Genomic DNA, 24,385 nt, shown 5'->3' with positions numbered 1-24,385 from the left:
TTTGAAAACTGAATTATTTTGATAATTTTTTTAACAATATGGGATACCTTCACTTAAAGTAATTGTTGATTAATTTGTTTGAGCCACAGTTAAAAACAAAGAGAGAGTTATTCTCTTTGTAAACTCTTATAACATTATAAAGGTTGCATAATAATTTTGAAATAAAAATTTAGTGTAAGTTTTTGGACTAATCCTGTAATATAAAAACTCTTTTACTTTATATGAAAATGAAAACTTTGGTTTAGACAGTATATATAAAAATTATACTTATGTTATTTTACATGCAAATGAAAACTTTTATAAAAATCAAAGTCATCCAATTTCAGAAAATGTGGAATCCTATGGATTATGTGAGTAGTGGAGTGAGTTATTGTATAATCAACAAAAGATTGAATGTGATTATTATATATTACATACCATTGCTACTTAAGTCATTCTTTTCCAAATGTATTAATAAAATCTCACAAAACTTCCAAGTCTTTCTAACTCGTTCATTTTGTTGCACTTGCACTACCTGAGGTTTCACAATACTGTTCTTGCTCAGGCTGGCATAACTGAAGTTGAAATAATGTTTGTGGATACTCTCCTCCTCCTCCTCCATATGGAAACTGAACAAATGCATTTTTTCTTGTTGCGAGCGCGGCCGCATCTGTCGTGCCATACACCTATGCCATTCACATGAACCTCATTGTTAAGCAATATGTGTTTTCAAATTTAAATTGTCACATTCACTTAATGGTATAAGTGAATGTGACGCAGTGTTGTCAAATAGAGACTATAGTGCAGCGGAACTTGAACAAACCTCTATTGTTCCGCAGCACGCGATTTAGTATATAGAGTCAGTAAAATTTGAACACGTAGTTGTGTGTTTTCTTGTTGAATGAGGTTACCTTCTTATAGAGTTCCACATTTTCTTGATGGATTAGGGTTCCCTTTTGGTTCAGCTCATGGATTTCGTCTGTCAGAATTTTCTCCTTTTTCGTTCGGACTTCTTGGAGACTAAGTTCGAGTTGTTTCTCTAGATCTTGTAGGTTTCTGATGCTCAAACCATATAGCTGTTCTCCCATCAATTGTCTGTGACTGCGAAATGTTAGTGCTTTCATTCATGGTGCTTAATGAAGTGTGTGAATTCAAGGTTTTACGTACCTATGGTTTTCTTGTAGAGTATGTAGTTGCTGCCTTAAAATATCAGATTCTCTTTGCCAAAACTATTAGTTATCAAGTAAAATAATGCAAATGAGTAACGTGCATAGGAAAAAAATGTGACATGGTTAAAGTGTGATTTATAAAGCATACCTTGACTTCAGATTCTGGATTTGTCACTTGTTGATCTTCCTTGAAACTGTTATATCTCTCGATCGCCGATTTCATGCTGGCCACAGAAAGAATAATCACATTTAAAAAAAAAAAATCCGCGAAATTATTACTATGATTAGTCATGAAAAGATGTATTTAGATAAGGCATGAGAAAAACAAGTGTAGCCTATTATGAAGTGGCTGTTACAAATTTGTAGATCTCTGTGATGCAATAATCATTATCAGTTTTACTAGTGTGTTCTTAGAATAGATCACTTTAAATCTCCTACAAATAATGATACAAAACACATTTTGTTATAAATAAAGTTGATTGATTAGTGTAAAAGTAGTATTAAAAGTTAATCTTTAAACTCTTTAAAATGTGTTATAAATGTGTTATACTAATTTTATTTAGTTTAATTAATGATAAAAAATTTAAAAATTAATTGCTAACGTTACTAATTATAAGACTAACCTGACCTGTTTCGAAGAGTTAAGAAATTAATATAGATTAAATAATCAAAATACGGAAGAAAAATATTAATATAGATTAAAGAATCAAAATAGGGAAGAAAAATATTAAACCTAAATTTATCTAGCTTGAAAACATTGTAAAGGACAATTAGCCAAATAAAAAAAACAAAATTCTTGTATCTATTCCACCAATTTAGCTTAACTAGCAAATACCAAAATAGAATTATTCCACTCATTCCAAACACTCTTTTAACATATTTAGCTCAAGTCGAAAATATCAGTTGAGCAACCTCATCCACTAGGAATATACATGGGTTAGATCATAAAAAAAAATCGAAATAATAGGTTGGATTGGATAATGTGGTGGATATGGATTTAAAATCTAAAAATCATTAAAAAGATGGGTTTCGAGTAAACTCGGACCGGATCCAAAAAAATCGACTCTTCCAATAATCAAATATTTATTATAATAATTTTAATTATTTTGATGAATTTTGACTTAGTTGTTGCAATTTTAGATATGAACACTTGTTATTTTAATGAATCATGACTTTAATTAATTTTAAATGTTTGACTTTTTGATTATTTTGATGCTAATACAATTTTATGTCATGCAAATTTCATTTGTTGCAAGTATTTTATGATGATTTTTATTATTTGATATCATCATTTACTATTTTATGATGCTAAAAACTAGTAAAAATAGGATATCTATTTTTTTTTTTAAAAATAAAAACGTTAAAATAATTTTTATGAAAAAATACGATGATTCATCATTTAATCATTTAATATTAAAAAAAAACAAATGCAAATGTTTGTTTATTTTGAGACTTTTGAAATCTTCAATCTACCTCCTTGTTTGCTAGACTAATCAAATATTTTTTGTCGATCAAGAACAAAAAATGATTTAGAGGATTATCTTGACGAAATCCCATACGCATGTAAAAATAACCGATGGACTTGTTGGGTGGGTGAGCGATTAAGTATCACATTGCATTTGAATGAGTGTAATATTGAATTTTTAAGAGAGATAGCTTAAAACCCTAATTCCTTAAAATTTTGGATGGTCTCTCACACACACACTGGTCTCATTGTTACTCTCACCTTCCTCGAATTTCTCAACAAGTGGTATCAGAATTGTGATTTTATTTGGTGGAGGAGCATAAGTTGGATCCCGTGTTGGTGGTCTCGACGTCTCTTTGATCCATCTAAAACAAATCTCTTGAAACCCCATCTTTCTGAACACAAATTTTAATTATTCTAAGTAATTGAGTCCTACGGTTCACCTTACGAAATCTCTTTAATTATTTTTTAATTTGGCTTATTTTCAATTTTGATCTTTTTATTTTTTCTTTTGTTGAATTTTGGTCCCTCCATTTTAAAAACTGCGATTTTAGTCCCTTTTTTAAGTTTTAAATTGAATTTTGATCTTTTTTTTGGATTAAAATTTATCACAAAAACTTAAAAAATGGACCAAAAATACGTGACAAAAAAAGTAAAATAGGAGAACAAAAATTGCAATTAAGCCTTTTAAGGTGAAAGGTGGGAGGAATCATAGTAGACATACAAACATAGTACAAAGATAGAGCAATAAGACAAATAAAAAAATTCAAGGTATCAAGAAAGAGTAGAGGACATATGTTCAGGTGTTGGAGCAGTAATCACCAAAGGAAACACACACATAAAAAACACAAGGATACAGAATCACTCTTTGCACACATGGAGTTCCAAATCGATGAAGAGAGGTTGGGAAGATTAAAAAAAGGATATGCTGGAAGAGTAGAAAATCCACGATGAAGTATAATATAAAAGAGGCATTTCATATATAAGGTTATTGCTCAATCAAAGTTACTCCTCTAGGAGAAAATTTATGCCTAATGAAAGAAAGGGAAGTCATAGAGTTGAAAATGTTTGTCAGAGAAGCCAAAGATTCGCTTGAATAGTGGTTTACAAAGATCATATAATAGAGGTCATACGATGTTTATAATGAGAGGGTAACTTGGCTAAAATTCTATGACATCCCTTGTCATTCTTGGGTGCCAAATCTTTTTAATTCATCACATCTCCAATGGGAGCATTCATATGCTCTAATGAAAACACAAGAAAACAAGTGAAAATGGTTTTTGCTCATATCATGGTGAGAACAAAATAGAATTGGATGTCTTTGTTGCTAGAAACGATTGTGAAAATAATACTGATGTAGCAGGTAAGTGTATGATGGTTTCGAGCACTGTTTGGAAAAGTTTAAAATTTAAAGAAAGCTTGCTTAGACAAAATTCCAGACAAAAAAGGATCAAGAAGGGTGACTTGAAAGCCAAATACTTCCACTCCTTCATGAAAACAAGGTTGAGAAGGAATAATATAATATCATTAGCGACAAGCATAGGTAGATTTGAAAAGGTGGAAGAGGTGAAATTGGAAGTGAAATATTATTTTGAGAGATTTCAAGAAACAAATTCAACATACCAGTTCTTGATGGTGTATAACTTAAACAATTATCAAAGGATGAGAGAGTCAGTTTGGAGGCACCATTATCTTATGACGAAATTAAAGAAGCTATGTGGTCAAGTGATGGAAACAAGAATCATAGGCTAGATGGATTCAACTTTGATTTTCTCGAGACTTGTTGTAAAATTGTGAAAGATGGAATTGTAAGTTTTATGAACGAGTTCCACTATAGCATGGTGATTCCCAAGGTGATTACATCGTCGTTCCTAAGACTAGTCTTGAAGTCAAACAATCCTTAATAGTTAAATGAGTATAGACTAATTTTCTTGATTAGTTCTCTATAGAAAATACTTGCAAAGGTATTAGCAACAAGATTGAAGAGGGTGATAGGGAACTTAATATCTAGCTGTTAATCAATATTCATTCTAGATAGACAAATTCTAGATGGTGTTCTCATGGTTATTGAATTAATAGATTTATCCAAGAGACAAAGGAAGGAAGACTTGATGTTGAAATTTGACTTAGAAAAGGAATACAATTGTGTGAGTTGGAATTATTTGAGTTATGTAATGAATAAAATAAGTTTTGGAGATAAATGGCTATCATGGATGGAGGCCCTTTTTTTTTCAACACCATGTCAATATTGGTCAAAGGTATCCTAACAAGGAACTTTCAAATAGGGAGTGGACTGAGACAAGGAGATTCATTATCACCCTTATTATTCCTGATCACTACAAAAGGCTTGTCAGGGTTAGCTCATAATGTTGTTAAGTTGAAATAATTACAGGTTTTTCGGTTTAATGAAAATATCAAACCTTACATTATCTTTGATGATACCATCTTAGTTGTGAGGTCTCATGGAGAAATGTTTTGAGTATCAAAGCTATATTATGTGGACCTGAACTTGTCTTAAGTCAACAAGTCAACTTCTAGTAAAGCAAACTATACAAAATAAATCTGAAGGAGAGCTTCCTACGGGCAACTTCAATTTTTATGTCATATGGTGTGGACTCGATCCCGTTTAAATTTTTGGGGTTGCCGATAGGTTCAAATCTTAGGAAAAATAATAAGGGTCAATATTGGTCAAAGGTATCCTAACAAGGAACTTTCAAATAGGGAGTGGACTGAGACAAGGAGATTCATTATCACCCTTATTATTCCTAATCACTACAAAAGACTTGTCAGGGTTAGCTCATAATGTTGTTAAGTTGAAATAATTACAGGTATTTCGGTTTAATGAAAATATCAAACCTTACATTATCTTTGATGATACCATCTTAGTTGTGAGGTCTCGTGGAGAAATGTTTTGAGTATCAAAGCTATATTATGTGGACCTGAACTTGTCTTAAGTCAACAAGTCAACTTCTAGTAAAGCAAACTATACAAAATAAATCTGAAGGAGAGCTTCCTACGGGCAACTTCAATTTTTATGTCATATGGTGTGGACTCGATCCCGTTTAAATTTTTGGGGTTGCCGATAGGTTCAAATCTAAGGAAAAATTTAACATGCAACCTGATTATTGACGATTTGAAAAAGAGGTTGGCATCATGGAAATGACATCAATTATTGATTGGTATAAAGTTGTGATGTTAACTTAGTAGCATATAATTATACTTCTTATCCTCCTATAAGTCCCCAAGAAAGGTGATACAAGAAATTATCAAATTCAATGATCATTTCTTTGGGGTGGTTCTAAAGAAAGGAAGAAGATATATTGGGTTAGTTGGAATAATGTGTGTAAACCTAAAGAAGAAGAAGATCTAGGAGTGAAGAAATTAATTAGAGTTATTCCACATGGCGATATTGAGCAAATGAAATGGAGGATTTTAAACGAGCACATTGCAATTTGGGTAGGTCTGCTATCTCACAAGTACAACTGATTAAATCATAAAATTCTAAATGAAGATGAAGCAATGTATGGCACAAAGGATTGATTGTGGTAGAGGATCTCTTATCTTTTGGTATTAATTATGTGACCGAGTTGGACTGGTTTTCTAATGGCATAACATGTGTGAATTCAAAGATGGTGAAAAAAATCATTTTATGGAGGAACAAATGGTTCGATAGTTGTACTCTACATGAACTATTCCCTGACCGATCGATGTCAATTTGTCCAATTGGCAACATATTAGATATAGGAGTATGACGGGATAATATCTTGAGATGGAATTTTCGCATATCAGACCCAATTACTACATTTGAAATCAGGACCCAATATGATGAATTACAAGCTCTGTTAAGAAATGTGTCCCCAAGTATAGGAATAGAGGATGGCTATGTGTGGATCCTAGACAACACAAGCGGATTTACAGTGAAGTCATGTTATAAGGTAATTAGCAATGTTGCAAACTCATGTGCGGTAAACTATGGTTTGAAGATTGCAACTAATGGTTTATGGAAATCAAAAGTCCCATCCAAAATCAAAGTATTTGACTAGAAGCTTCTTCTCCTAAGGCTCCCCACACAAGATGAACTTTTTATTTGAACTAACACTTTATATTGTACAGAGTTTCCACCTTAGCTTACACTACTACACCTTCTTGTATATATAAACCATATTGTAAATCATTATTGATCAATGAATGAAACAGTATTTTCCTTTCCTTCTTCTTCTTGAATGTAACTACCTTCTTCTTCTTCTTCTTGATGCATACCTAACTGTTTTCATCTCCCATTCATGATGAACATATGTTCCATTGATATGGTATCAAATCCATCTCAGCTCTGGTAGCCATTGTTCTTCCCATTTCTTCCTTCTTGTTTCCTTTTCTCTGCAACAATGGATGCACAGAGTTTTACGGATTTCGCTACCAACTCTGCTAATCCTTATTACCTGCATCGAACGAGAATCTGACTCTTGTTCTCGTTTCTTCACCGCTCGATGACAAAAATTACCACACCTGGTCTCGTTCAATGCAAATCGCATTGATCTCCAAGAACAAAGACAAATTTATCAACGGTACTCTTCCCAAACCCGCTGTTTCAGACGTTCTTTATGCGTCGTGGATCCGTTGCAACACGATGGTTCTTGAGTGGATACAACGCTCAATCTCTGCATCAATTGCATGATCGGTTCTATGGATTGACACAGCTGCGGGCGTGTGGAAGAATCTGCAGGTTCGATTTTCTCATAGTGATATTTTCCGCATATCTGACATTCAAGAAGATCTTTACATGTTCCGTCAAGGTACCTTAGATGTATCCAATTATTTTACTCATTTGAAAGTTCTGTGGGATGAATTGGAAACTTATCTTCCAATTCCATCTTGCTCTTGTGCAATTCCATGTTCTTGTGGTGCTTCTGGATCGATTCGCTGTTATAGGGATCAAGACTATGTGATTCGATTCCTTAAGGGTTTGAATGAGAAATTCACTCATTCCAAGAGCCAAATCATGATGATGAACCCGCTACCTTATATTGATAAGACCTTTTCTCTGGTAATTCAACAAGAAAGAGCAATGAATCATGCTACTTCTGCAGTTCTTCCTGGTGTTGGCAATAATGAAGAGAGTATAGCCTTGAATGTATCTCATGATGCTCAGCCAAACAAATCCAATTCATATAGAGGAAAATATCAGGGTGCAGCTGGTTCAAGAGGTCAAAATCGTGTCTGTACTCACCGTGGAAGAAATAACCATACCATTGATACTTGTTTCATCAAGCATGGGTATCCACCAGGCTTCAAAAACAAGATCAAAGGCAATGGGTTCAGTTCTCAACAGTCTACAACAGCCAACAATGCATCAGAGACACCTGCATCAGGTTCAAGTTCCACCAATTCCTCTTATGGCTTGACTCAAGAGTAATACAACAACATTTTGGCACTGCTTCAACATTCAAAACTTGTTTCCACAGCCAATTCAGTGTCTACATCTCCTCTTGTGCTAAATTCTTTGTCTTCCACTGCCAATGGTAAGTCTCATTCTTTGTGGATCCTTGATACAGGAGCTACAGATCATATATCCTTTAATCTTTCAGCCTTTACTAGTTATCACAATATTGTTCCTATCTCTGTCACTTTACCCAATAGCTCTCAATTGTCTGCTTCAGTTTCTGGTTCTGTCAAACTTACACCATCTCTAACACTGCACAATATCCTTTACATTCCTTCTTTCAATGTCAATCTTATCTCTGTAGCAAAATTGTCTCAAAGCAACAATTGTTTTGTTCAATTCACTGCTAACTCTTGTTCTATTATGCAGAACCCTTCCATGGAAACGATTGGTATAGCTGACTTGCAATATGGCTTATATGTCCTTCATTCCAATGTATTTCATGCTTCTTGTAATTTTGTATCTACTAATGATGGTGGTATATGGCATATGAGGCTAGGCCATCCATCTCATAAAGGTTTACAAACCATAGCAAAGGTTTTTCCTTTTGTTTCTTGTAATGACAATGTTTCCCCTTGTGATTCTTGTCACTTTGCCAAACAAAGAAAACTTCCCTTTCCTGATAGTGTTACTTTCACTAATGACGTTTTTAACATTCTTCATGCTGATTTTTGGGGTCCTTTTTCTACTATCTCTATGTTAGGACACAAATACTTTCTCACTCTAGTTGATGATCTTTCTAGGTTCACATGGGTGATATTTCTTAAAACCAAAGCTGAAACTATAGATAGTCTTATAAACTTTGTAGCATATGTTGAGAAACAGTTTAATAAACATGTAAAATGCTTGAGGTCTGATAATGGTACAGAGTTTCTAGCCTTACACAGTTTCCTATCTGCTAAGGGCATTCTACATCAAAAATCATGTGTTGAAACCCCTCAACAAAATACGATTGTTGAGAGGAAACATCAACATATCCTTAATGTAGCTAGGGCCCTACACTTTCAATCCAATGTGCCTTTAATAATGTGGAATTTTTGTGTGCAGCAAGCTATCCATATTATTAACAGACTCCCTACCCCTTTACTTAAACTAAAATGCCCTTATGAAATTCTATACCAAGAGCCTTCCTCCCTTATTCACCTTAAAGTGTTTGGATGTTTAAGCTATGCTACATCTCTTATGGCCCATAGGACCAAGTTTGACCCTAGGGCATGCAAGGTTGTCTTTATAGGCTATAAAGAGGGAACTAAGGGCTATATCCTTTATGACTTGACTCATCACAGTATTTTTGTCTCAAGACATGTCATATTTTATGAAAACACCTTACCTTTCAAATCTCAACTTCATTCCCAAGACAACCAAAGTTTTGCTCCTCCCTGTGATGATAGTACCAATCCTGACCTTCCTTTATGTGATGATACAACCCCCATTGAACCATCAGACAATGACCTGCCTGCACTGCAACCATCAGACAATACCTTGTCCAATGTCCCTCATACTCCCAACTCAGGCTCTCCTTCCAATCTCCTCATTAATGATAATCTCAGCCCAAGCTCTCTTATCCACAACTCTCCACCATCCTCTTTATCCATCAGTCCTACTCATCCTCTTGTGAATATTAATGATGATAGCTCTCCACATTATGATCAACCTTCTATAAGACATTCTACTAGAGCCTCTAATCCTCCCTCATACCTTGCTGATTATCATTGTTTTTCTACTTCTGCAAATCCTTCTTCCTCTAAAATTACTTATCCTCTGTCTTCAGTTCTGTCTTACAACAATTGCTCCCCAGATTTTCATCATTTTTGTTGCTCTATTTCCTCTAATCCTGAACCATCCAGTTTTCTACAGGCTAACAAATTTGAATGTTGGAAGCATGCTATGAATGTTGAATTGCAGGCTCTTGATGATAATCATACTTGGACATTAGTGGATCTTCCACCTAGTAAGGTACCAATTGGATGTAGATGGGTCTATAATGTGAAATATAGGGCAGATGGATCCATAGAAAGATATAAAGCCAGGCTTGTGGCAAAGGGTTATACACAAATGGAGGGAGTAGACTACTTTGATACCTTTTCTCCTGTAGCTAAGATTACCACAGTTCGAGTTCTTTTGTCTATAGCTTCAATCAAAGGTTGGCACCTAGAGCAATTAGATGTTAATAATGCATTTTTGCATGGAGATTTACATGAAGAAGTGTATATGACATTACCTCCTGGCCTAGTTACTTCCAATTCCTCACAGGTCTGCAGACTTCACAAATCTTTATATGGTTTGAAGCAGGCTAGTAGGTAATGATATGCTAAACTTTCTTCTTTTTTGATATCTCTTGGCTATTCACAATCTCAAGCTGATTGTTCTCTGTATGTTAAATCCACTTCCACCAGTTTCGCAGCTTTACTAGTGTATGTGGATGACATAGTTTTAGCTGGTAATTCCCTTGATGAAATTAATTCTGTTAAGCATCTTTTGGATCAACAGTTTATCATCAAAGATTTAGGCAAGTTGAGATATTTTTTGGGCTTTGAGATTGCTAGGTCAACTAAAGGTATTTTCATGAACCAAAGGAAATACACCCTCCATCTGCTTGAAGACACAGGTTATTTGGCAGCCAAACCATCCTCTATACAATTTGACCTCAATCTGAAGTTGTCTGCTTCAGCTGGCCAACCTATTGTTGATCCATCATCTTACAGGAGACTCATTGGCCGACTAATTTACCTTACTAATAGCAGGCCTGATATATCTTATGTTGTACAACATTTGAGTCAGTATGTTGAAAAGCCTTTTTCCCCTCATTACCAGGCTTCCACTAGAATCCTAAGATATCTCAAGTTTGCACCTGCTAAGGGAATTTTCTTTTCTGCTGCTAGTTCTCTCAAACTATATGGCTTTGCAGATTCAGATTGGGCCAGATGTCCAGAAACTCGAAAATCCATTACAAGTTTTTGTGTTATCTTTGGATCCTCACTCATTTGCTGGAAATCTAAGAAACAAAATATTGTTTCTCGTTCTTCCACTAAAGCCGAATACAAAGCATTGGCCTCCTTATCTTGTGAACTGCAATGGCTTCAATTTCTTTTTCATGATTTCCTCATTGAATTTCCTCAGGCTGCTTCTGTTTACTATGATAGCAAATCAGCAGTGTATCTTACTCACAATCCTACATTTCATGAAAGGAGTAAGCACATTGAGTTGGACTGTCATGTCATTAGAGAAAAGATTGTGTCCAAACTCATTCACTTGATGCCTATCTCTACTAAAGAACAATTAGCAGATGTGTTCACTAAGCCTTTACACTCTCCAATCTTTACCTCTCTTTTATCCAAGGTTGGTCTTTGTAGTATCCAAAGTCCACCTTGAGGGGGGATATTAGAACTAACACTTTATATTGTACAGAGTTTCCACCTTAGCTTACACTACTACACCTTCTTGTATATATAAACCATATTGTAAATCATTATTGATCAATGAATGAAACCGTATTTTCCTTTCCTTCTTCTTCTTGAATGTAACTACCTTCTTCTTCTTCTTCTTGATGCATACCTAACTGTTTTCATCTCCCATTCATGATGAACATATGTTCCATTGATACTTTTCAAAAGAGACACAATTTATGGTAATCATAATCTATTATGTGCATTGTGTTTTAAAGAAAAGGAATTCATCGTGCATTTATACTTTTTCTGCCCATTTGCAAAAAAAAAACTTACTGAATAAGGTTCTATCTTGGATAGGTACATCCATGTCTTTGGAATTTGTGGGAATTGAACATTTTGTCCAATTCAGGAAAATGTGGAAAGGTAGTGTTTTGGACCGATCATATCGATCCCGACCAACCACCCTGAGAGAATAGTAATCCTTCCAAAATAATCTTAGCACACGAGAATTCTCCTCATGACGCTAACAAAACTCTCAACTACAAGTACATCCAACTACTCTCTGCAATTAACAAATAACAAGTTCCTCTCTCTCTCTCTCTCTCTCTCTCTCTCTCTCTCTCTCTCTCTATATATATATATATATATATATATATATATATATATATATATATATATATAGAGAGAGAGAGAGAGAGAGAGAGAAAGCTCCAATTTGAGGTAATAAATTTTAAAAAAAAATGGAATTCACTCTTCGTCCTCACATACTGACTTGGGTGTTGAAGTGAAAACCTTGCACCCTCCCCCCTCCACAACACTGGAAGCTCAACTTCGCCATCACTTCCAATCATCACTCTATTTCTGGTTCCAGAATGAAATAGTGACGCTCTCTCTGAGAATCGAATTTTGATATATGTTTTTTCCATAATTTCACATTCACTCTTCAATTCGTTAGTTCATAATCTTCTCATGTCACCAAATCAAAAGCATTCAGAATCGAACATGGAGATCCTTCGTACTCAATCCAAGCGAGCACTGTGTTAAATTATATTTATTCTAATTCCCAGACCCCTTCCAGATCTATAATTTCTATAATTTCAGGTGATGGATGGATCCAGAGCTACTCAATCCACCGTTGTGCATAAAGTTGTCGCCACTGCTCATGCGGCTATCAATCAACCTTCTATACCTCCACCTCCTCAACAAAGTGTTGTCAATCCAAAAGCGTTGATTCTGTTGTATCCAGATGTAGTTAAGATGCATTAAATAGATGAATATATCCAAACTCCTCCGATTGCACCTCAGATTCCACCTCCTATTGCACAACCAAAATTCCTTCCTGGTTTCCAATTACTGCGAGCAAACCTTGGACTACAAGGCGCTAACAGGCTATTGAATACCATGTAAAATATTCTTTGGCAACATAACTCATGTACAGTATAAGAAAGGTTGTTGTGCCTCAAAGAGATCCACTAAAACGCTCATCCACGAGGAAATACCGTCCAGGAAGACGTACAAAGAAGCAATCATGTTGTTGTTCTGAAGTTCACCAGGTCAAAGAAGGACAAAGCTCATAAACTAAGAGATCAACAGAGGAGCAAGAGATATAAAAGTCCTCCTCAAATCCTCAAGGGAGACCGTTGTAGTTACGCCCTACCCTGGATTAGAAGGAAAATTGATCGGTGAATGTAAAACTGAACCATTCGCTGTGTGTCAATGTTTAGGAAAGTAAGATACCAAAGTTCATAAAGAAACTGCCCAAGCTAGAGAATTATGAGGGAAAATAGGATTCCCGGCTAGCATGTGCATCTTGGCAATGAGTGGTTGAACTATTACAGTGATGACGAAGCATCTAAGTGCAAGTTGTCCCCCTGACCCTAGTCGGATCGGCCAGATTATAGTTCAATGGAATTCCCTAGTGATGCATTAAGTCATGATCTGATTTTTGTGACTAGTTCTTTATGCATTTTAGTGCCCGGATGTGACGAACGGTGATTGAAGTTGTATTGAACGAAATTATCCAAGGTAAGAAGGAAAGCATGCAGACTGGTTTACTCAAGTTGTCATTGAAATTGAAGGAGATGAATAGGGATTTAAATTTTGGATCTTTGAAAATGGCCTTCTGAAAGACCATCTCTTCAAGCTAAATATGGGAAGGGAGAAGGTGAAAACCACTCAAGAAGTGTTGAGAATCATACATGATACTGGAAGAGAAACTAAACACACAATTTAAACACCCCGCCTCTACCGACACCAACTCTAATTGCCTGACAGGGAAGGACTCCCATTGGCGGAAGGACGACTATAACCAAGATACATAAGGGCAGTATGATACTGGATGTTTCTTCAGAAAAGATAAACCAGGACTGCATCAACACATAAATCAGGAAGGGAAAATTTTGACCCCTTTACCCAGTCAAAGAGACATCTCAGACTGATAAGTTAAAATACTGCCACTTTCATATAAGTTATGGTCATAACATCAACGATTGTATCCAGTTGAAAGATTCTATTGAAACATTGATAAATAGAGGTCGGTTTTCCGAATACGTGAAAGGGGGAAAAAGAGATGGGAATAGTCACCTAAGGGAAAATATACCTCAAAAACCATAGATTCCAGGACCAATGGTGAAAATAAGGAGGTCAACAAAGGAAAACGCTTGTACATAGCCACCGTCATTAGAGGAGCACCTCGGGAAAACCTCCCATCCAAAGGAACCATAAAGCTGAAGATAATTGGGATGTTATTCGTCCATAAAAAGGATGGAAACACATTGATGAATATTCATGATTGACCTATGTTGGGATTCTAAGACTCGGAGAAGGTGGGCGGTGTCCTAATGAAATTTTTCCTAGGGTAATCACGTCCACCATAAATCAGTTCAACATCTCCCGAATATTGATGAATGGTGGCAGTTCTTGTGGCATAATATACTCAGAGTTGTTTGAAAAGATAAACTTTGAAAGGGGAAGTTTATGGTCATATGAAGTTTCTAATTTTTAGGAATTTAACGGGAAAACCACCCATCCATGGGGATACGTGGAGCTGACCGTATCAGCGAGCAACGAGAATGATGTCTAGGAAATCAATTCACAATTCCTTGTTGTCCCTTGCATGAGCGCCAACAACTGCATCCTAGGACGACCCTTCACTTCCATGTTGGACGCAATAGCCTCTGTGGTACACCTCAAACTAAAATATCATAACCTTCAGGGAGAACTAGCCATCATCAACATAAATATCAAAGGTGATAAATGAATCTACCAAGGGATCCAATGAGACCAAGGAGAGGGTGTTCCCATGGAGATCAATGTAGTATCCCTGATCGGCAAGCTCCGAGACATGAATATCTTCCCACAAAGACGTGGTTGAACCATAAAGAGGAAAACACGAAAAATAAGCGGCGACTAGCCCGCCCGATTATGTTTTCTTTTTTTATGTAATAAATGATGTTCTTGTATAACTCCTCTCCTCATACACATGAGCTATATTCAATGATGAGTGAAAAATTCCAATTTCTAAAATGTTTGTTTCTTTCTGACTATGCATATTAACAGTAAATCTAGGGTTCAGCCGATAAGATATAAGCACAGCATAAAGATATTAGGGGTGTTGTCGGAGAAGCTTTGCACGTCCGATTAAAGAAATTAATCCCCCACCTAAAGTCAAGGGTGTTGTTGGAGGCGCTTTATACGTTTGACTAAAGTTATCAATCCCCCACATAAAGTCAGGGTTGTTATCGGAAACGCTTTGCATTTCTGGCTAAAGCAATCAATTCTCCTTAGGAAGTAACGGTCCACCCTCCTATGGAAGCTAGCCACTCCAAAGGCTGCGGTGGATGGCCACACATCTACCCATGATCAGGTTTTCACCTGTTGGGGAGAAAGGGAACCAACTATTGGCAGGGAACAGCCCTGATGACATCCAATAAACTTTGAGAAAACACCTCGTAAATTCACACTGAATTCGGATCCTTACTCTCTAGGTCATACAAATATACATCCAGAGCCTTACACTCAGGATCACATGAATATACCTTAAATAGGTAAAAAAAAAAAATATTTCATTCCAAAAGCGAAAATATATTTAGATTTATTCTTCCAGGACATTAGCACTACAAGTGAACTATGTAAAAAGAAAAAAAGTGGCCAACATGGTTACTTCCTTAGATAAATGATATCTCCATCTTTTAGCATTTGGTTCGGTTTTATTTCCTCCCTCGAGACAACCAAAAGACGGTGAAAATGATCCATTTGCTGCAAAGCATTCTCAAATGACTGTGAAACTGCCTTAAGGGTAGCGCTCGTATAGTCGGCCATCTTCTGAGTCGGAGAAGCGTTATAAAGGTGTAAATACTCTAATTCCCTTTGAGAAGATGCCAATTTCCCCAGATAAAAGTCTAAACTTGGTCCTTCCTCGCCATAGTCTTCAATACATGAGCCATTTGGTTGGATAGATGACCAACAAGATCAGGGAGGAACAAAGCATCATTCACCTCAATAAGAGAGGTGGAAGTCTTCTCTATTCCCTACAGGTATGTATCTCGCTGAAGCTTCAAATAATAAACACTCTCTTCTAGCTGCTGCTTTGCAGCAAGGTGCTAGTCAAACCACAGAGCTTCCCAATGACTAGCTCCACTAAGGATCAATACAGCATAAGCACGCCAGGTATACCAGGACAGAGTATTGATTTCTTTCTCATAGGCATGACCAGATAGATTGGCCAGATATGTGCAATTCTCTTCCAAATAAGGGGTCTAGTAGTCTCTAGAGGAACGAGACCTCAACCTCATTAGCAGCCAACGGGTAGGAAGACCTAACATATTCAGCAGCATAAGAAGCTTATTCGAAGTGACTTCACTCCCTGTTGGCCATATTCCCCGTTTTATAAGTCAGAGTTGTACTTCATCCTTCATATAATCTGCACACAACCAACGTTAGAGCAAATGCATCATGAGTAATCATATTAAAGGAAAAGAAACCAAATGTTTATTACCAAAGATGACTTTTGTTTCTTCCCAAGAATGGGCCTCTATTAGAAACTAAACATCACTAAGGTGTTGCAAGCGTCTTCGGTCTACCTCATCTATAGGGGTACCTCCCCCAAAGTATCCTAAGCCACTGATGAAACTCAGTAGGCTTTTCTTCTGATGTAGAGCGTTGTTAGAAAAACCCTTCTCTTTATATACATACATATGATTCCCCCATAATAAAATGAATTTCATTATAGTACTTGGGAAATAGTTCAACACATCTTCCCACCACTCTGTCTTCAATGGCACAAACCATAGCGTGAGCCTCAGGGCCAATGTGGGCGACTAGAAAGAGTCGGTCTTCAAACAACGGTAACTCGAGAAAAGTCCCAAAATCGCACACAACCGACTTCAAATAAATTAACCCTCTACTAGGCCCTCAAGCCACATGACTACGATGCCATTTAAAGAGTTGAAAGAAGAGGGTCACATAAGGCTTTCCTTTCAAGTACTCACACCAATATTGGTAAGCCTTTATGTACACCCAACTTGCAGGATAAAGTTGCAACACGATATGCTTCACGACATTATCTCAAAGGTAGTGAAAGGGAGGCGAAGACCCAAGACCTAGAATTTTCACTCATAAAGGGAATGTCACGGTCACCACACTTTCTGCATATCCTTTCATCCTCGACGGTACTTAAGACACCCTAATCGGAAGAGGGGAACGACTTCGGTAAAGGCATCATCAAGGCAGCCTACTTTAGCAAAACAAAAATAATATAGGAGTAAGTAGGGTTCATCCAAGAAGATGGAACACTCTTCTAGAATTCGTGAGCACTCTTCTGGGACTTTTTACCCATTATGCACTAACTTTTCAGATGCAGGAAAGTGAAACACAAAAGAGTAAGATAACCGCTAAATTGGGAAAAAGGCTCAAAGAAAGAAAAGCTAATTCTTTGCAAAAGGAAATGTATTATACTAAACATGTCAAATCACTTGCGCACAACACTCACGAGTGTTTCGAATCCTCAAAGCTGAACATTTCCTCTTAACCTTCCAAAGATAAAACTGAGAGGGGCCGACAGTTGGTGTTGAAGTATCAAACCAATGCCTTGCCGAGCGTAGACACGGGCTTGGAGGGAAAATTTCATGGGTCGGTCATATCGACCCCAACCGACCACCCTAAGGGAATAATAGTCCTTCCATAATCTTTTTAACACACGAGAATTCTCCTCATGACGCTAACAAAGATCTCAACTACAAGTATATTCGACGACTCTCCGCAATCCACACTTAACAAATAGCAAGTTCGTGATTTTTCTCATTCATATTGACTTTGGCGTTGGAGTGCTAATTACTTTGTAAATCTTTCCTCTCCACCGCGTTGAAAGCTCAACCTCATATTCACTTCCGATCATCACTCTATTTTTTATTTTAGTACGAAACAAATAAAATTTTTAAAAATTTAAAGAGTGTAATTTACTTGGATACTTTTTGGTGTCTTTGATTGTTTAGAAACGAAATTGTGTTCAAAGGAGTTGTAGACAACATTAAAATCTTTTCTTGGTCTTGGTTTGCAGCAAGACTTAAAGTTGACTCTTATAATAATTTTTATGTTTGGTACTCTAACCTTTTAAATTGTCTTCAAAGTGGTTGACATCAATTGATTGTAATGGGTTTGAGTAGTCATAAATAAACTTTTTTATAACAAAATTTAATTTAATCTGTCTTTTGTGTAAATTGGTCAAATGATCCTTTGTAAAGAAAGTTTATTTAGGTTGGTTATTTTATAAAACTAAAAGGACAAACTATATTATAATTTTGCACAATATATTAACATGACAAAGCCCAAAGTAAAAACTTGCACATATATGCTTGCACTTCAACAAGACCTTTTCTACTGAATGACAGATAAAATATATAAAAGTGAGTAGAAATACTCCAATCCAACACATAATGCTAATTATTATAACTTAATCTTCTAAATGCATGTTTGATTTCACGGTAAGTTTATCATAATGACGGCGACCCTACCACTACCAAACATGCACCAAAACAATAGAAAGCAAGGTAATTTCTATTTAATTAGCTAACTAATTGCTATATGTTTTATTACATTATCAAAACTAGTGGAGACAAAAGGTGCATTTTTTAAACGATAAATCCAATCTAAATATGACTTAAATATTACTTCTGGATATTCTTGACAATGACTAAAAAGGCTTGGTATTTATCAATTTAAACTAATTAAATTATAAATATTTTTTTGTAATAATTAGATATAAAGTAGCTAAAGTTATAATATTGAAATCTTGTACACCTAATTTTTAGTGACCTTAAATTAAAAGAATTGAGAGGGTGTTGCTTTCAAGATTTGAAATAATATTTCTTAAAACATTACTTTAGAAATGCACTAATTTTATGTTTTATTTAAATTTTAAAAATTATTTTAGATTTTTTTTTTAAATTTATTATTTACACACAATTCTCTTATTATTATTTCGAAACTTATTGGATGACAATATAGTTTTTCCAAAAAAAAGTAAATAAAACTAACTTGAATTTTCACTATCATTAACATTTATTAATATTTTTATTTCTTTATAATTTTAAGTTACAATAAATTGGACTAAGTTGCTAGACATTGAATAATTATTAAGTTAGTATATATTTATATTAATTATATTAGTTTATTTATAAAAACAAGAAACTTAATTAATTAAGGGATTAAATAAAGTTAAAAAGTAAAAGTTAATTAATTTTTTATTTAATTAATAATTAATTAGATAATTGGATTTCATAATTATCCATTTCAAATAATAAAAATTCTAATTGATCGTAATTCTATGAATTACGACTCTTATATTTACTAAAATAAATAGAATTTCTCTTCTCTTTATTTTCTTTTTTTTATCTAAAAGGTATTCAAGACATTAAAAATATTCATTGAAGAAAATTCACAATCCAGCAAATATTAGTCACTTATTTATTTGTTTATTTTTACACAAATATTAGTCACTATCTAGATATTTCTCTCTTTAGATACATCTATGTATTCTTATAATACTTGATAAATCAATATGTCGTATACCTTAAGGTTACGTGTGTTTTAATCTTTTTATTTGAGTATGTCTTGTATAAATTAGCTATTAAATTAATTATTAAATACATATAATTGGAAATACAAGTGTGACTGATTAAATATGTAGAAATGTTAGATTTATAAGAAAAATATATATATATGTTTTAATGTTTTGGGTGAATACATGGTATTAAAGTCTCTTAGGGTCTTAGAAATTTAGGGTCTTAGAAATTTAGCTGATTGACATTTATACGCTCTTAAAACTCTTTAATAAATAGTATCAAAATCATAATTAAACTTGACATTGCGAAAGTTATATCATAAGAAAGGCCTGTGACGTGGATAACATTTTTGTAAAAGAGATCGTTAAATTTAGGTGTAAATAGGTGAAAATATTAGACTTCAAACTTCTCTAACAAATGGTTTAGTATGACCAAAATAAAAGATAAGCAATATCTTTGTAATCAACTTAACTAAATATTTTATGTTAAGTTAATTAGTTAATATTGCAGTTGAGGGGATAATTTACTGTTGACCAAATATATATATTAAAGAAGTCTGAGAGACCTCTCTAACTCAGTTATATATTATTAAACTATCCATTAATTCATCTAGCTTTCACTTAATTAAGGTAATCAAAAGGATTATCACCATACTTTTTAATCATCATTTTTGTTCATCACCTTAGTGTAGGTATATATATAATAACAGTATATCATTTTTATTCTGTGTCCAAACATATATATACAAATTAAAATTATCAAACAACAATGCCTCAAATCAGAATATATTTACACAAATAATTAACAAAATTGTATAAAATGATGAAATATATAAAAAAAAACCTGGTGTTTGCATATTCATAAAGCTTTCCAGTTGCTGAGAATATAACAAGTCCAACATGTGCATCACATAGGATCGCTAACTCTTTGGCTTTCTTGATCAAACCTTTTCTCCTCTTTGAGAAAGTCACTTGCCTGCTTGTACAGTTCTCGATCCTTCTTATCACAATCTTCCCTCTTCCCATTCTTTTCACCTAGCTAGGGTTTCTGAAACAGTTAGATATATAATTAATATTTCTATATAGAAACCGAAAAAAAAGGAAAAAACAAAAGAAGAATTTAGAGTGTTACTTCAAAGATGAGGTGAGATCAAGATGATGCAGTAAAGAAGAGTTTCCATTTTTAGTTTCTGGAAAGAGAGGTTTTATATAGAATAAGGAGAGAAAGGTTAAAGGAAGTTGGGTGAAAGAGGAAGGTGCTTACTGTTTAGATTAAAATATATTAATTGTAGATCTTTACTGCTACGACTCGTGAGTTGTGACTTAATGCACTGTAGTACTTTCTACAAAAAAAAAGTTTTTCATTCTTCAAGGAACTACAACTATATGAATGAATGAATAGAATAATATTGCGTATTTGTTTTTGATCATTTTTAATATGGCGCCGTCAGCCGTATAAGTCTTTGACACGTTACAAATAAGAGGTACACTTTTTTGATGACAAATCTAAACAAAATTTATTTTGGCATACATAGACATATATATATATATATAAATGAAATGATATAGGTATATAGGTGTATGAATTTATCACCTACAAACTAGAGACGTTTGTAAGTAATCTAGGGTTAACACTCTCATTGGTTACCCTATTGGCTAACTCGAAATAATTGTCCCTAAATTCTGGTTTTCAGTCTTGAACGATTTTCATTGTTATGAAGTGAAGTCGGTAAAAAAATCTGAATTGTGATAATTTTTTGTTATGAGGTATTACTCGTTGAAAATACGTTATGTGGTGTCCATACTTAGTGGGAATAGTTGGTCGGGAGAAATTGCACATTAATTGCACTTTTGTAGATTAAATGTTTCTACGGTAACAACCTCATATGTCCCACATGCATATGGAAGGAAGATGATGCGTTTAGGCTCACTCAAGTGCACTTGAAGTGCAGTCATTAAAACAAGACTCCATCCGCTGAATTTTGTATTTTAATTTCACTTTACGGATTGTTATTCACTTCAAGGTTGTTATCGATGAGAGCATTCACTTGCTTCATCTTCGTCGTTGTTGCAGATTCTCAAAGTCCAACAACTTGTTCAATAAACCTTTTTCTTCATTAAATTTTCTTAGACAACATGCATTAAACCCAATGTATTACATACCTATTTTTTATTCCTTTTTATTTTTGAATTTTCATTTGCGCTTGCACATGGAGAACCCAACAAACTTAAATGTTAGAATTCCCTTTGTAAAGCCTAGTGATGTATAATTTCTTCCATTGAACTAGTAGTGATAAATCCTAGTGATATGAAGTTTTATCCCACTTGTATTAATATGAATCGGGTTGAGGTGTGATTTACTTTTGGATAAGTTAATCTAACTAACTTCATTGTTGTGAAAAACATCATGGATGACTCAAATGTGCAAAAATTTGATTGGGGTTTATAGTGTCAATTCAATCACAAGTTTAGTGTTGATAGAATGAGATAGTGGTTAAAGGTACTGACCAGGTGTAAGAAGGCTGGTCGTCATTTTTTGTCTTCGTGGAAGGGGTGAGAAGATAATAATTATGGTAACGCTTCATGTGAAGAGGATGGGAACCAAGATCATAGGAATTATTGTAAGGACAAAAGAACAAAAATTATAATGTGAAACGATTACATGACAAAAAAATCATGAAAATGAAAATCCAATAGTCTGGTGTTTATAGGGAAGTAAACCCTCTAGACTAAGTAGTCATCACTAACGTGTGTATATATATTTAGCATGATAGAGTATTAATGGCTCTATTCACACGAACATAATTCATTAGACGACTCAATTAATTGGTTCTTCCTAGACATTTTTAATCACTCCCATCATTAATGACAGAGTTAGGTTGGAAGAGTTGATGTTGGAAGTGATGATGTAATTTGAGTTTAGGGTGTGTTGACGAAGATGTGAATTACGTCATTTTTTTTAAAGAAAATGGCGCTGAAACGAGGAGCGTTGATAAGTAAATGAAAAGTTTGAGTCCAGTTCTATGAAATATTCATGTAAAAGAACTTTCACGTCGAGTATAGGGGATCACCGAGGGAATACATTAATTAAAATTTAAAAAAAAAAAAAAATATATATATATATATATATATATATATATATATATATATTAGGAAATTCATGCAAAGGATATTAACCCTCGGTTAGGCAAAATAACATAGGGAAAATAAATAAATAAATATATATATATATATATATATATATATATATATATATATATATATATATATATATATATATATATATATATATATATATATATAAAATAGAAAAATAAGGACATTTAAAAATAAAAATTAAAAAATTAAAAAAAAATTAATAAAAAAATTTAATTTTATTGTATCATGAATATTTCTTTTCATCCAGCAAATATTAATTTCATAATTAAAAATAAATAAAATAAAAAAGAAAAGGGAAAAGCGCCAACTGAGAAAATGTAACTTGGGTCACTATGTCAATTGAAAAATAAATAAAAAACAAAAAATGCAGTAACTAAGATTCAAAGTGAGGTCCCTGGTAGATTTATTTCCTCAATGTTTTCCAAAATCGAGGGAATATGTTGTATATATTAAAAAAAAATCATGGCGCTCCCAAGAAATATACCTCATTTATTTGTTGATCGAGGTGAAAGTTTTGTCATAAAATATTTTATTTTTAGTAGTGACTTAGTTCCATAATTAGACCAATTGATCATAAAATCAACCATCGAATCTATTTGAACTACTACGATTAAACCCAATCTTAAGTCCATAGGTGGCAACATCGTTACTTCACATTTGAACTTTTCTCCCACAATCACATCGCCCATTGAGGGACTACATACTATCATGTCTTTACCCTAATCCATTACTGATTTACATGCCTAGTGCTTGAGAGGCTAAGGATTGTCATGTCTTCACCTTTAACCATTTCTCTCTTTCAGAACTTGTGCTTGAGGAACTATGAACCATTTTTTTTTCTTCATAAAACCACTTTAGCCATCATTGACCTTGAGCTTGAGGGATTGTGTTATAAATATGATCTTTTACATACCATATTGCATGGAAGACATTTTAACCACTTGATAATAACTATGCATGAGGCACAAAGGGTGGAGGGTGGCATCTAGCATAAGTAGTGCACGTTCTCCATGTAGGCGAGGTCGTCATATTATGAGGTCAATTTGACTTTGAATTAGGAAGATGACTCAACTTCGAGTCATGTAACAGATTTGGATAGGAATTATGCATTTTAATCGTATACAAAGAAGTAACAAGGCAGTAAAAGATATTAAAAATGCAATGTACATAATGGTCAGAGGTATAAAGGCGGGACTAAAGCCAAGATATCTACAAATACATATGTAAATAGAGAGGCAAGATCATGAATTGACATATCACGAACTCTAAAAACACTTATGGTTTTGTGTATCACATTATGGGCTTCTACTATTTTACTCACTACAAACACATTAATAAAAGTTATAAGATTTGTTGTTCAAGAGTAGTGGTGAAATAACTTGAGGTTCCAAAATTCTTGTTGGAGATTTAGAAGTAGTTTCTTCATTTATGACCATAAGAGAAAAAAATACTTCACAAAGATTCATCAATATTCGTCCAGCTTAATTAGGATGATTCTTCATCTTTTATAGAAGACAAAGAAGTAGAATGAAGAGCAAGAGCAAAAAAAATCTTCAATTTGCATAGTGTGTGTTAATGCCACATGAGCAGAGTAAGAGAGAAACAAGTTGCAAAGTACTTCATAAGATAACAACAATAATCTTCTAACCATAAAGCCTAAATAAATAATGTTTACAAAGACAAAGAGACTTGGTTGAGGAAATAACAAGAGATCTTATGAAAGTT

At 34.2% G+C, this 24,385-nt stretch overlaps 1 protein-coding gene across 1 annotated transcript; it reads right to left on the bottom strand.

Moving 5' to 3' along the window:
• Nucleotides 1–281: 281 nt before the first annotated feature.
• Nucleotides 282–20,814, bottom strand: LOC127121478 (MADS-box transcription factor 27). Its single transcript, XM_051051970.1, has 6 exons — nucleotides 20,634–20,814; nucleotides 20,346–20,549; nucleotides 1,297–1,372; nucleotides 1,147–1,208; nucleotides 891–1,074; nucleotides 282–665 (listed from the first exon to the last, which is right to left on the bottom strand). The coding sequence occupies exons 2-6, from the start codon at nucleotides 20,525–20,527 to the stop codon at nucleotides 492–494; spliced, it is 678 nt and encodes a 225-aa protein (XP_050907927.1). The 5' UTR covers nucleotides 20,528–20,549; nucleotides 20,634–20,814; the 3' UTR covers nucleotides 282–491.
• Nucleotides 20,815–24,385: the final 3,571 nt, after the last annotated feature.

This window comes from Lathyrus oleraceus, chromosome 2, assembly GCF_024323335.1.
Source record: "Lathyrus oleraceus cultivar Zhongwan6 chromosome 2, CAAS_Psat_ZW6_1.0, whole genome shotgun sequence".
NCBI lineage: Eukaryota > Viridiplantae > Streptophyta > Magnoliopsida > Fabales > Fabaceae > Lathyrus > Lathyrus oleraceus.
The sequence above is the reverse complement of the archived record's forward strand: the minus strand, read 5'-3'. Positions and strand labels throughout refer to the sequence as shown.

What these genes read in the sequence shown, in the direction of transcription:
- LOC127121478 (XM_051051970.1), bottom strand. Translation starts at nt 20,527, where the DNA reads ATGGGAAGAGGGAAGATTGTGATAAGAAGGATCGAGAACTGTACAAGC. An exon ending in ATCCAGAATCTGAAGTCAAG is followed by an intron (nt 1,209 to 1,296) that starts GTATGCTTTATA and finishes GATAACTAATAG; the next exon opens with TTTTGGCAAAGAGAATCTGA. An exon ending in ATGTGGAACTCTATAAGAAG is followed by an intron (nt 666 to 890) that starts GTAACCTCATTC and finishes TGAATGGCATAG; the next exon opens with GTGTATGGCACGACAGATGC.